This window comes from Schistocerca piceifrons, chromosome 4 (assembly GCF_021461385.2).
Source record: "Schistocerca piceifrons isolate TAMUIC-IGC-003096 chromosome 4, iqSchPice1.1, whole genome shotgun sequence".
Taxonomy (NCBI): domain Eukaryota; kingdom Metazoa; phylum Arthropoda; class Insecta; order Orthoptera; family Acrididae; genus Schistocerca; species Schistocerca piceifrons.
The window spans coordinates 132,135,000-132,150,243 of record NC_060141.1 but is presented as its reverse complement, the minus strand read 5'-3'; the positions used below and the strand labels follow the sequence as shown (position 1 = coordinate 132,150,243).

Sequence of the window (15,244 nt, the reverse complement as noted above, 5' to 3'; positions counted from 1 at the left end):
TGCCAGAAAATAACACTGATAAATAACACCAAAACGTGCAAAAAATAACACCAATTTTGGCCATAAAATAACACCATAACACCAATTTTTTCAGTCCCTATCTATAATCTGTTTTATGAAGGAAGAAAATGCTTTCTTCTTTAGTGCTATGAATGCTAGTAAGAAAAACAATCCCAGTACAATGTAGCAGCAAACTGAAATAATGAAATGAAGGCACAACTAAAAACAATAATACTTCAATTAAGAACAAATGCTATCAACAATGAAACTTCCACAAAGAATGCAATAACAAAGAGCAACTGGGCAACATTCAAGATTTCTTGTGTTAATGTTACCTGGGTGATTTCCTGTCAAGTGCGCTGGGGGGTCCCATTCAGCTATCCCTGATCTTGTTCTACTTTGGTCTGTAGATTTGCTAAATGACTATAGGAATATTTACAAATTTCTAGTTTCCCCAGTAGGGGGCTATTAACTGAAAGGCGCACAAATGTCAATGAGACATTTCAAAAATATTAGCCATATATTCAAAGAACTGTAATTCAGCAAATGATTGTGGTACATCTGGAAACTTGGCAAGATTGTTGAACAGTTTTATACTGTGCACATTACTGCGAATGCTGTTCTCAAACACGGGATGAGTTGTTTGACATTCATAAGCACCTGGAAATCGACCAGACTACTGTCAAACGATTGACAGCTGCTGCAAATCGGTGTGTTGGAAGAGCTCAAGTACTATCCTCCCCTGTGGATCCTGTCTCCTCTGCAGAAAGTTCCGGATCTGTCATTGCCCATTCACTTGACAGTGAGTGGCGTGTCAATGGCAGGTCTAGGCGTACTGTACAGGGTGGACGGGGACCAGGGAGGACTCAGACTGTTGTACCAACACCCTTACCAACAAATTCAACGTGCTGATTACCCATCCACTTCACTGTGAGTGGTGTGTCAATGGTAGGTCTACGTATCCTGTACAGGATGAACAGGGACCAGAGAGGACTCAGGGTGTTGTACCGATCCTCCAACCAACACACCCAAGGTGCTGTCTTTCACTGAAACTGACCCAGTGGGATTCACTTCACCTGTCATGGGGAAACCTGTTTTGTCCAGCATCAGGAAGAGGCAAATGCAAAAGGGTAGGGGTCTGTTAATTGTCAGAAGTTCAAATGTATGGGGAATGATGGTACCCCTTAGGGAAATGGCAGCAAGGGACAGGAAAGAACAATAGGTGCACCCAGTGTGTATGCCTGGGGGCCTCATTCAACATGCTGAAGAGGCTATACCCAGCCACTGGGGGAACAGGATGCAACCAACTGCAGATTGTGACACAAGTTGGAACAAATGCCTGTCATCTGGGCTCCGAAGTCATTCTTGGGTCATTCCAGCGACTGGCAGAGAAAGTTGAGAAGACCAGCCTTGCGCATGGAGTTTCAACAAAGCTCACAATTTGTAGCACTGTCCGAAGAAATGATTGTGGCCCTTTAGTTCTGAGACAAGTGGAAGGACTGAACCAGAGACTTTGAAAGTTCTGTGCCATGCTACGTTTCAAATTCCTGGACTTGCGCCATAGGTTTGAGAACTGTAGCGCCCTGCTAAATGGGTCAGACATGCAACACATAACAGGCTGCTACTCAGGTACCTGACTGTGTACACAAGAGTTTTTTAGTTAGGCGACTCTCCATCCAATACAGATAACGATAACTGTAGGAAACTCAGAAGTATCAGCGTAAGATTGAAAGAATGCCTCCCACAGGTGAGAGTAATAAAATCCTAATGATGAACTGTCCGACGCATTTGCAACAAAGTGCCAGACTTTGAAGCACTCATGAAAAGCAGTGAAGCTCATATAAGAATACGCACAGAAATCTGGTTGAAACCTGAAATTGATAGCAGTGAGACTTTTTGGGGAAATTTTAAGTGTATATCAGAAGGATAGGCAAATGGGAAATGGTGCATTTATTGCAATAGATTAGAAACTCAAATCCACCAAGATAAGAATTGAAGCTGGATGTGAGACATTTTGGGCAAGACTCAGTATCAGGGATGGGCATAAACTGATTATTGGATCCTTCAATTGCCTACCACACTCATCTCCTGATGTAACCAAAAACTTGAGAGACAATCTCAGCTCACTTGTACGAAGTTCTCCAATCATACTGTTATCACTGGTGGAGACAATTAACTGGGAAAATTATAGTTCTGTTAGTACGGGGATGATTAGACATCCTGCAAAACTAAAATGCCTTCTCTGAAAACTACCTAGAACAGATAGTTAGAAACCCTACTGATAACGGAAGTATATTGGAGCTAATGGCAACAAATAGATCTGACCACAAAGAGGATGTCCACATTGAAAGTGGTATCAGTGACCATGATGTGCTTGTGGCAACAATGATTACAACAGTACAAAGGAAAAGTAAAACAAGCAGAAAGATATATACAGAGTCCACCAGAAAAATGTATACACACTTTAAGGAATGAAAAGAATTACTTATATGTTTACTTTACATTTAATAATTGATCACACATGTTGTACAACCTCCAGTTTAGCACATGGTTACTTTAAATGTTCAAAATGTTCACTGTTGGCGGCTATACACATGGCAGAACGACGAGTGGTCACAGCGACTACGTCAATCAATGTTACAGTGGAGATTGCTGCACATGTCGCTGTAATCTCCTGGCGAAGTTCCTCCAGTGTGCGTGGACTACGTCGATAGACGTTATCTTTCACAGTTCCCACAAGTAAAAGTTCATAGGTGTTAGACCTGGTGACCATTGAGGGAACTCAATGGGTCCTCTTCATCCAATCCAATGCCCTGGAAAATTGTTATCCAGGAAATCCCGTACTGCTAGGTGGCAGTGTGGTTGCGCCCCATCCTGTTGGTAGAGGACCTCTTCATCAGCTCGATAAAGTGCACATATACCCGGCAAAATTGATGTGCATAACATTTCCAGGTACATTCCTCCAGTGGCAGTAGCATCAAAGAAAAATGGTCGTACTAAGCCCCTAGATGATAGTCCACATCACACATGAGCCCCTGGTAGATTGACTGCTTTATCCAAATAAACATGCGTGTTTTCCGGTGTCCAGTACACACTGTTAGGCCGATTCATGGTTCCATTAAGTTTAAATTGTGCCTTGTCACAAATTGTTCATCATCAGTTACCATTTGTTGATACGATTCGCAAAATTGCACTCAGTGATCAGGATCGTCGTCATTAATCGCATGCAGTAATTGTGAAATGTAAACTTTACACTTTGCAGTTTCAGAATTCTTCGTACACTTGTACTGCTAACCCCCACTTCACATGCACATTGTGTAGCAGACTTCTGTGGAGAATTAACAAATGTTTCCAACACGAGAACCAACGAAGCAGGACTTGTAGTTGTACGCTGCCTTCCTGATCTTCCTTTGTGAATATCAAAAATCGTTCCTTGCAATTCAAACTTGTCAATGATGCATTTAACTGTTAGGCGGGTTGGCAGTTCTGTTTCAAACTCCCACCTTCACTAATGCTGCACTTCAACGGCATTATTAAACTTGAAAAACTGCTTCACAATACATTTTTGTTGCTCGAATGTCAAGCATGCTTCAGCCATCTTGTTTTCTCAATACTGATATGAAAGTACTAACATCTGTTGAGCCAAAGACCATACTACAACACACTCATAACTCAAATCAAACGTCAATATTGATATCTCGACAGAGCCTAATAAAGAGTGTACAGTTTTTCTGCTGGACTCCGTATATGTTAACTAGATAAAAAATCAGTAATGTCATATCTCCATGAGGAACTTGAAACTTTCAGCACAGGTTAGGAGCATGTAGAGGAACTCTGGCTCAAGTTCAAAAGAATAGTTGACCATGCACTGGATAGATATGTACCCAGTAGAACAGTTCATAGTGGGAGGAAACCCCCTGGTATACAGTCATTGTAAAGAAACTTCTAAAGAAACAGATAATATTGCATAGTAGGTGTAAAACAAACTGTACAGCTACAGATAGAGAGATGTTGAATGAAACACATTTGGCTATCAAGAGAGCAATGTGTGATGCATTCGATGACAAAAGTAACAGAATATTGTCAAATGACATTCCACAAAATCCAATGAAATTCTGGTCATGTGTAAATCTGTTAGAGGCACCATAGTTAGTGTCCAGTCCCTCGCGAATGAGACAGGAACTGAAATTGAGGGTACTAAAGCAAAAGCTGAAACGCTTAACTCCATTTTCGTATGTTCCTTTGAAAAGGAAAACCCAAGAACATTGCCCCAATTTAATCCTCGTACCACTGAAAAGATGAATGAAATAAGTATTAGTGTCAGCTGATGTTGGGAAACAGCTAAAACCATTAAAGTTGAACAAAGCTCCAGGCCCTGATCAAATCCCTCTCAGATTCTATGCTAAATTTGTGGCTGAGTTAGCCCTCTTCTCACTTTAATCTAGTGCAGATGCCTTGAACAAAAATCCATGCCCAGTTCTTGGAAAATGGCACAGGTCACACCCCTCTACAAAAAGGGTAGTAGAAGTGATCCACAAAACTACTATCCATTATCCTTGACATCAATTTGTTGTAGAATTTTACAACACATTCTGAGCTCAAAAACAGTGAGTTATTCTGAACAGAATAACATCCGCAATGCCAACCAGCACGGTTTTTGAAAACATCGATCATGTGAAACCCAACTCACACTTCTCCCACATCAAGGCAACCAAGTGGATGCAGTGTTTTCTGATTTCCGAAAAGCATTTGACTCAGTACCACACCTACGCTTATTGTCAAAAGTATGATCATAAGGGGTATCAAGTGAAATTTGTGACTGGATTGAGGACTTTTTGGTAGAGGGGACACAGCATGTTATCTTGGATGGAGAGTAATCATCAGATGTAAAAGTAATTTTGGGTGTGTCCCAGGGAAGTGAGCTGAGACCCTTGCTGTTCATGTTGTATATTAATGACCTTGCAGACAACATCAATAATAAAATCAAGCTTTCTACAGATGATGCTGTTATCTACAACAAAGTACTATCTGAGATAAGCTGCATAAATATTCAGTCAGATCTTGTTAAGATTTCAATATGGTGCAGAGACTGGCAACTTGATCTGAATGTTCAGAAATGTAACACTTTGCACTTCACAAAACAAGAAAGTCACTGTTAGAATCGGCCAACTCATACAAATACCTGGGTGTAACACACTGTACGGATACGAAATGGAATGCCCACATATGTTCAGTCGTCAGTCAAGCAGGTGGCAGACTTCGGTTTATTGGTAGAATACGGGAGAACTGCAGTCAGTCTACAAAAAGAGAGTGCTTACAAATCACTCATGCGACCCATCCTACAATATTGCTCAACTATGTGAGATCTGTACCGTACTAACAGGGGATGTTGATCATATACAGAGAAGGGCACCATGAATGGTCACAGGTTTGTTTAATCTGTTGGAAAGTATCACAAAGATACTGAGAAAACTGAAATGGTAGACTCTCAAAGACAGATGTAAACTATTCTAAGAAAGTCTATTAACACACAGAGATCGCAAGGAGAAGATTAGAATAATTATTGCATGCACATAGACATTCAAACAATCATTCTTCCCACGCTCCATAAGTGAATGGAACAGGAAGAAGCCCTAATAAGTGGCACAATGGGAAGTACCTTCTGCCATGCATCTCACATTGGTTTGCAGAGTACAGATGTAGATGTAAGCATTTTGCAATTTGGTTTACTGTTTTTGATCGAAGTGGCACGCAGTTAAGTTATTGATAAATTTGGTCACAAAAATGTTTCTCCGAAGTTCATGTCAGTTGATCTCTTTATGTAGCTGGATTAGGAGCCTTACATTTTGCAAACTTTGTTGCCCAGAAGTTTGTTTATAAAACCTACAAGTGTTAGCACTTTTGGGATCAGTTCTTGAGACAGACAGGGATGAAGTTACCCAAAACCAAATTTGCTGCCCAAGTAAGTGATTTTTGAACCTTTGTATCTCAGATGGGTCACCTGACCCATACTCAAGTTAGCTATCACTTAAAAAGAGTATCTTTTTCTCTAATATACATAAAATTGCAATGAAATTATCCAGCAAAGATCTCATGCAAATGACAATTGGGTCATTCCAATGAAATGTGGAAATAAAGATCAAAAATCAACTTTTACTAAACTTAGTCCTCTCTAATGCCAAATTGACACTAAAGCTTTACATTTTATTGTTTTGCTATAGCTACATTTATCACAGAAAAATAGTTTTTTGGATAGTGCATAATGATGGACGTTCCAACAGGCTTTTCATGCATGATGCTGTTGCATACACAGACGATGTAACAGTGGAAAATTGTAGCGAAATGCAAGGAGACATGCAGAGAATCCAAGTTTGGTGTTGGGATTTGCAACTGACCTTCAAATGTACCATATTGTGTATAAATAGGAACAAAGTCTCATTACAGTATGATACACAATTGCAGTGCCATGACTGAAAGCAGTCACATTCATAAAATATCTAGAAGTATGCCTACAAAGTGACGAAGTGCAATGACCAAATAAAACTAATCATCCATAACATGGATGTCAGACTGAGATTCATTGCAAGAATCCTCAGGAAATGTAATCCAGCCTCAAAAGAAATTGCTTGCAAAACCCTCATTTGACCAGTACTTGAATAACGCTTGTCAGTCTGGGATCCATACCACACAGGATTGAGAGAGGAAATGGAAGAGATCCAAAGAATAGCAACACATTTCATACAGGTTCATTTAGAAAGCACGAAAGTATCACAGAGATGTCCCGCCAACTCCAGTGGCAGACACTGCAAGAGCTGCATTCTCCATCGCAGTGTACCTTACTGTTAAAAGTTTGGGGAGTGTACATTTCTAGAAGAGTCAATTGATATATTGCTTCCTCCTACATATGTCTCATGAAAAAAACTTGAAGTTAAAATTAGAGAGGTTGTTGTTCTTGTGAAGCATTCATGAATAGAACAGAAAAAGGGGAAAGGGGCAGCAGTACACAAAAAAACCCTTCGCCACACACTGGAAGATGTCCTGCAGAGTAGCTGGTGAAGATGAGCTACAGAGTTCAACAAAAAGTTGTAGAAATGCTCGCACTTCTTTAGCCATGATTCCAGACCACCCCTGTGTTTGAGGAGGAAGGTGATGCAGCAATCAACTATAAGCTATTGCAACAATATGTGAAGCACTAAATGTTCTCTCAGGTGGACAACTTTTTTTTTTTTAATTTAAATTCAACTTTATAGTATGTAATGTCCCACAAGTACCATGAAAACTATGAATAGTTATGATATATTAGGGTTGCAAGTTGTAAGTTTTCAAATTTTTAGAACCATATTAAACAAGAAAAAAGGACAAAACCAAAAGTTGTGATTCCACCCATCTGTTTTGACCCATGACATCACCATCTGCTTCAAAGCATGACATCATGAAGATGGTAGACATCAAGCATATACAATACAGCAATGACGACATCACTCATTAGACGACAAACAAAAATAAATAAGATGTGAAATATTTTACTCAAGCAATTGCTCGAAACTAACGGGCCAGTCATGAGAAGTCCGTGTGGAACCAAGCCAAATACATGACAATAAGAATAAGGACACCATTACGAAACAAATATTAACCCAAAAATCAAGTATATGAAATTCTAAACATTGAACACAACTAAAAAATATAAAAATGGAAAACGACTGGAAAAGTAAATTTCATGTGACCTATACAGTTTAAACGAAGACCACGATATCGGCAATCCACACACAATTTCACAAATTTCACTTGACCCATACAGTTCAAACTCTCTCAACACTACAAAACCAAATCACAACTCAAAAACCTGCTCTGCACCACAAATATCACTTGACATTTGTAGTTCATACGAAGTGCTCGATGCCATGAACACACACAACTCCAAAATCTGGTTACTTAATTTCTACTGAGCCAAAAAAAATGTATTCAGCATCACAAATTTAATCTTCCTTATTTTTGTAGGTGACATAATACCAGTGATCAGAATAACTGATGCATTCAGCAAGTGAAGACTTGCAAAGTATTCTTTTGGTAACTATACTGCTTCGAATTGCCATTTGCTGACATCCAATTCCAGCAAAAAGCTGTTAAATACTATAGAATTTTCTCCTAAAGAAAAGGAACTGTTGCTGAATCATTCTGGTCAGAGCTTCAGTGATAATTGCACAATTTCTCTTCATTATAATGCCATTTCATTGACAAACTTTGAACTTTTGCAAAAATCATGCTTTTCCAATGAAAAATCATCATAACTGGAAAAATTTAGTACAGTTTAATGAAACCCTGTCAAAGAATCTGAACAATTTTAATAAGCATGGTTCAGATGGGCAACAGTTGTGTTTAGGCTGCAGTGTTGCACTACAATTATATGCAGGTGGAAGCCTGTAATACAGTTCACAGCAGTTTAAATTCTCTCAAGGCTTCCCCTTTTAATATCCACAGGATTAAATAAATATGATTGAAAATGCTACATCAAATGCAATGTTAATCAGGCACAAAGCTTAATAGGTACGCAAGTGACATCTGCTAGAAGTGTCCACCCCAAAGAACTGCAAAATTAGTTAGCATGTTCAGGTACAAAGAAATGCATAAGTTGTTCCGATTATATGCAGCTGTTGTCAGACTTGCAGCAAAACTCTACTCAACCTGTCAAAATTCAGGTTCTCACATTAACTTCAGGGAGTTAGTACATTTAGAAAAATCTCTACAGAATTTTGTGTCTCAGAATGAGTAATTCAGACAGCCAGGAAGTAGGAAAGTTAAAAGAGTGTGCTAGTAGCACCAAGGAAAATGCAGGCAGAGACTTGTCTGATGGAGTAAAGAATCAAGTGCTCCAAATTATGCAGATGCATTCAGCAAGCTCTGCCCTAGCATGAAAGATTATGTTTCTGTCAGAACTGATGGCACAAAAGTTCAGGAATAAAAGCAACTGTTGCTAAACAGCCTGGAAGGAATGTTATTGTTTATCACGCCAGAAACTTCCTTTTCAAAATTCTATGAACTCAGGCCGAAATGTTGTCACTCTGTCCCCACCTCTGCCTCACTCTGTCCCCACCTCTGCCTCTCTCTCTATCTCTCTCTCTCTCTCTCTCTCTCGTGTGTGCAGTGGGAGACAGAATGTTGTCAAATTCGTCATAGACTATACATATTTATTGGGTTTGTCAGCTTGCAGTACTGAATCAAAAGCTTGTATGTTACATCCTGCAAGACTTGCCTTGCAGGATATGCATTTTAATAACAACTTACTGATATGTACAAGGACACTGATCCTGAAGAAATTGTGGAGTACAAACAGTGTATCCAAACAGATCAAGCATCATTTGAAACTAAGCAACTGCCGGTAGATGATTTTATCAGAAAGATAACAAAAATCTCAGACCTGACCAATCAACACTTTTTTCCTAAAAGTAAAATACAATATACCAAAACTGTGAAACAAAACCGTAAGCTTGGTGATGTAATTGCTCCGTTATATTTTGCAGGTTCTTATTGCATTGTTGTGTAGGCACTGTCCAATGTTATCAGTAGAAAAACAGTAAAGCTACTGTGCATCTCACTATTGTCTATTTTGTTAAAAAATTATGAAATACAACGCAAATCTTTACGTGATTAGGGCCAGCCTAAGACATGATACAGCTGCTGCTTAAAAAAGGCTATGTTTTCTCATACTCCAAAATACTGGTCTGCATGAGAAACTTTAGTGGATAACTGTAGGCCTTCAACGAAAAAAGCTTTCACAAAAATTTGATGTTTTGCAGAGAAAAAAAAAAAAAAAAAGATCTTTTAAGTGCTAGCTACACCAAGTGTAGATCAGGCATCCCTTCTGAGGCACAAGGGTTCAAAAATCACTTGCTTTAGAAGCAAATTTGGATTTCGGCAATTTCATCCCTGCTTATCTCAAAAACTATGAACCCAAATGTGATGTATTTGTAGATTTTGTTCGCATGATACCAGGGGTCAACAGAGGCATCCAATCCCACCCGTCAGCTTTGACCCGTGACATAAGGGTGTCATGGTGTGTGATGTCATGACGGCGTGGAGTTTAGTTTATGAGTTGGTTGTGTCTGTAGATGTCGTCTTGTTGTATTACGGCACAGAATTTTGTTTGAGTTTGCAAATGTCTTCTTGTTGCAGTTGGTGGTGTCCTCTGGTGGTGTGTGTATGGTCCATGTGTTATGTGGTGTATTTGGTTCATCTGCGTGTCGTTGGTCACAGTGTGAATTAATTTGTATTGACTGTGATTGAAACACGGAAATTGGTTTCAATGAGTTAGCAATTAATTTTCTTTTTTTCCTTCCCAATTGGTGTTCTTGGCTGTTTGTCATGTTTAAGATGTTTAATTTATTTTGTGGCTTCTTTTGTTAGGTATGGATATGACAGTGAAATTTAAGTTTCGCGGTTGTGTGCTGAGATGGTGGACAACATAAAGCCCCTCATAAAATTTTTGCAGATGTTTGGACTCCTGGCCAAAATAGTCAAGTGCAGTGTCTGTAAAGAGAATATGCGGTTGGCCAGAGTTCTGGCATCTCGGACCAGGGATTATTACATGTGGCGGTGCCGAAGGGATAACCTTTGGCGCTCCATAAGACATGGTACCTGGTTCGAGAAGTCTTGGTTGGCCATGAGAGAGATAGTTTTGATGACTTATTATTTTTATTATAGATCCTCCATAAGTTTTTGCACGCATGAGACTGATGTGGGTGAGAGGACGATTTTAGATTGGTTTTCTTTTTGTGCAGAAGTTTGTTCAGAATGTGTTAAGTATAGGGGTAAGTTGGGTGGGCCAGGGTTGGTGGCCAAGATAGATGAGTTGCAGTTTGGGAAGAGAAAATAGAGGAGAGGTAAGTCTCCAGTTGGTTTAGGGTGTGGGGGGGAGGGGGGCATTATTTTGGGGGGTGGGTATGCAGATTGTGTTTTCAGGGTTTTGGAGGAGCATACAAAGAGGGAATTGGTGGGGTTAATTGAAGAGTATATAGAGGAGGGGAGTATGGTAATTTCAGATGTTTTTTCATCTAATCGGGGTTAGGGAAGAGGGGTTATGATCATTTAGTTGTCAATCATGGTTTAGAGTTCAAGAGACCGGAGCATGTACTAATACAATAGAGGGAATTTAGGGGACGGTTAAATCGGTCATAAGGAGGGGGAAAGAGGCGCTCTTCTAACCTGCAATCTCATTTAGATGAGTATTGCTGGCTGAAGTGAGTCCCTGGGGAGTATTGTATTTTTTGTTTGTGTGTGTGTGTGTGTGTGTGTGTGTGTGTGTGTGTGTGTGTGTGTGTGCGTGTGTGTGTGTGTGTGGTTAGTTGTGGGGGTTTTTATATGTGGCGGGAGGTGGGGGGGGTGGACACATTGTTGCTAATTGTGGATTTAGGTGGGTTGGATGGGAGGGGGGGGGGGGGGGTTGTTTTATGATTATGTTGCGGAGGATCTGTTTTGCTGCAACTGACCCTTTTCTTTTTCCTTCCTTGTGATTGAGTTTCGTTTATTTTTTTGATTTTTATTTTTGGGATTTTGGGGGGAGGGTGAAGGTTCGGAGGGGGAGGGGGTTGGGGTTGTGGCTGGATTGGGAGATTTTTTTTGGTTGAGTTTATTGTGTCTCTTTGTGTGTGTGTGTGTGTGTGGGGGGGGGGGGGGGGGGGGCTGTGGCTGTATTTGATTGGTGTGGCTGACCTAGTGTTTAGCGCCGGAATTTTTTCGTGTTAAGTAGTCGTTTTTTGGGTCTATTGCTGTGATGTTTTGTGAGTTTTTTTTATGTATTCTGGTTTGGTGTTGTTTATCGCAGGTGTAGGAGTTTGATGTTTTAGTATCGTCACTTGTGGTAGATTCATTTAACTTAAGGGAAGTATGCGATTCAAACTTTTTACTTGTAGGTCAAGGGAAGTGTCCGATGCCAATGTATGGTGTGGTAGGCGTATGCATTTTGGTATTGTTAGTTGTAATTGACCTATATAGGTCAAGGGAAGTGTCAGATTCCGATGTGTCATCTTAGCTCCGTGTCTTTTGGTATAGTCAGTTGTAGTTGACCTACATAGCGTCAGATTCCATTTTTGTTTTTTTTTGTTTTTGGTGTTGGTTTTGTGGTATCAATAGTTGCGGTCTTTTTACAATTTTTGGGTGCTGGTTTTTATTTTGTGGTATCAACAATTGTGGTTAAGCTACGTAGGTGAAGGGAAGTGATATTCCCGTGAATACTGTGAGCATAGCAGAATGTGGGAATTTTGTGTTGTTTTTCTATCGTCGTATTGTGTGGTTTGGGGTCGTTGCTTTTCTTTGTGTGTTTATATTTAGTTTGTTCCCATCCAAAAACCACCAATTTCCCGCGCTGATCTCGTTACTTTGATTATATTTTTGGGGCGAGATGTGTTTGTTATCGTGTTTATGTAATGACGTCATAGGTGCCATATTGGAGACACTGAGAATGGTCGTTTCCACCATATTGGTGACGTCATGGGTTAAAGCAAACGGGTGGAATCGGACGCTTCTGTAATCCCGGTATCAGGTAATTAGACTCAGAAAAGGAGAATTTTCTAAATCAGCTACATGAAGGGATCAAGCCATACAAACTTGGCGGTGGACTAGTGTAGCAGGGGATACAACCCGTCGGCTTTGGACAATGACGTCACAAGTCGCCAAACGAGACGCGATTCTTCTTAGTGTTGTAGCTCCCTTCAGTAGCTGATAAGCGTTTTTTGGCTTTTTTTTAAAAAAATCTCACGAGACAGAATAAACAGATCCACTTTATTAAGCAATCAGTAAAAAAACGAAACTGAAACATAACAGCAAAAGCGAAAATGGTAAACTGCTTTCTGGAGACTTGTGACGTCATTGTCCAAAGCCGACGGGTTGTATCCCCTGCTGCACTAGACCCAAATTAAGGATCATAATGAAATATAATGGTTACCATGGCTTATCATACTTAAGAAACCACTAATGAAGAAACATTATTTGTATTTAAACTAAGATAACGCTTAACATTGACTAACGCCAAAAATACAGTGACTGTACTCACAAGGTGGAGGAAGATAGCCATAGAACAGGACATCTCCACAGGAGGACTGAGTGAGATCTTCGCACAACATTAACCTCTTCACTAAGGGAGCAATGGCATAATACTCAGCTTCATGTCGGAAAGCACGTAAGTCCACACTTAAATCAATATCTCTCGTCCGCAAATAGTTCAAAATTGTTGCAAACAATTTCGGATCTCTGTCGATGAATATAGCGCCTGTTTCATCTCGCAGGCTTGATATTCGTCCGCTAAGAAGGGCTGTAAAGAAAGAATCTGGCACCCACATTAACGTTTGCCGGGAAGTTGAAAACCTGTAAAGCAGAAATACGAGAAAAATATCGACAATATTTCGTGTGTTTGAATTAAAGTTTCAAAAAATTGTTACACATAATAATACCTTGTTCCTCCTACATTTAGATGAACAATGTCACCGTTACTTGGTGGATGGAATGCTGCCATTATTAACAACGAAAATTAACACTGATAACAACACGTATTTACTATTTCATTGTGTCAGTCATTCAATCCAAACAATACAAAGACCATAGCATACATGTCAACAAAAACGATGCGGAATCACAGATGAACAGCTGTAACTCGATTAGTGGTATTCGATAGCCATTCGACTCTATTAAAACACAGTCGCGACACTCCGTCTCGTTTTTGCTACTCACGGCGATAGAGCGCCCCAAGCAGCCAGCAAGCAACACTTCCGAATACGATTTCGGACGAGTGCGAATACTAACGTTTATATTGATTTGTAACATAGTTTTTACAATAGTGAGTCTATGTAGAGCAATGAAAGTCAACAATAACTGCAAAATGAAACCACATTTGTCAGTTTATAGTTTCCTAAGAGCCCTGGGAGGTAAGAAACGGTATTTATTTTTTTTTATTTATTTATTTCGTATTCCATTAATCCGTATTGTGATAAATCACAAGGATGTGGAATGAGTCATGATTACATACAACAGATATAATACACATATATAAAATGACAAAAATGTACCATAAGATTATGAATAAGTTTGTAGGTTAAAATCAAATCAAAGGTATAGCTCAAGTAATATAAAACAATACCTAAAAAGGAAATATAGTACATTTTCCAAATTAAACAAATAATACACACATATAAAATGACAAAAATGTACCATAAGATTATGAATAAGTTTGTAGGTTAAAATCAAATCAAAGGTATAGCTCAAGTAATATAAAACAATACCTAAAAAGGAAATATAGTACATTTTCCAAATTAAACAGTTAATGTGATCTATAGCAAACAAATTTTTATCAGTATAAAAAATCATTGCTTTATCTGTAGATACTCATCAAGAGAATAGAAGGAATTTACCATTAGGTATTCTCTCAATTTACATTTAAAAGTAGGTAAGACATTAATGTGATCTTTAATACCTGATGGAAGGGAGTTGAAAATTTTTGTGGCTGAATAATGAACACCTTTCTGAACAAGACTTAAATGTTTCAGATCCCTGTGTAGATCATTTTTAGACCTAGTATTATGATCATGACATTCACTATTAGTTTTAAAAAGAGATAGGTTGTTAGAAACAAAAATCATCAAAGAAAATATGAATTGAGAGGTAAGTGTTAATATTTGTAACTTATGAAACAGACTTCTGCAAGAATATCTTGGATGAACACCACTCATGATTCTAACAGCTCTCTTCTGTGCAGTAAATATTTTTTTGGCTAAAGGCTTGTTGCCCCAAAATATTATGCCATACGACATGATAGAATGAAAATAACCAAAGTAGGCAGCTTTAGTAGCGTCCTCATCACCAATGGGGGTGATTACACGCAGAGCATAAGTTGCCACACTGAGCCTTCTATGTAGGTCTAAGATATGCTCAGACCAGTTCAGCTTGCCATCAATTAGAATGCCCAAGAACTTAGATGATTCACAGTGTAGTATATTTTGGTTACCACAGTTTAAGTGGCATACTTCATTTTCTTGTTGAGATGTGTGAAATTGCATATACTGAGTTTTCTGAATGTTTAGAGTTAGTCCGTTGCACTTAAACCAGTGTAGGATATCAACGAGTACAGCATTACATTTATTTTCTAGGTCACTGTTAGTTCGACTTTCAAGCAGAATAGTGGTGTCATCGGCAAAAAGAGTAAATTTACACTCGGTGTCTGTGCAAAGTGGGAGATCATTGATGAAGATAAGGAAAAGCA

General features: G+C 39.1%; 1 protein-coding gene across 1 annotated transcript in view; it reads right to left on the bottom strand.

Moving 5' to 3' along the window:
- Positions 1-13,603, bottom strand: part of LOC124795536 (BTB/POZ domain-containing protein KCTD3) — a 256,895-nt gene extending 243,292 nt beyond the window's left edge. The window contains exons 1-2 of the mRNA XM_047259607.1: positions 13,443-13,603; positions 13,046-13,356 (exon numbers count right to left, since the gene is read on the bottom strand). Coding sequence (XP_047115563.1) covers positions 13,046-13,356; positions 13,443-13,504 — 373 coding nt within the window. The 5' untranslated portion in view covers positions 13,505-13,603. The remainder of the gene's footprint in view (positions 1-13,045; positions 13,357-13,442) is intronic.
- Between the last annotated feature and the right edge of the window lie 1,641 nt (positions 13,604-15,244).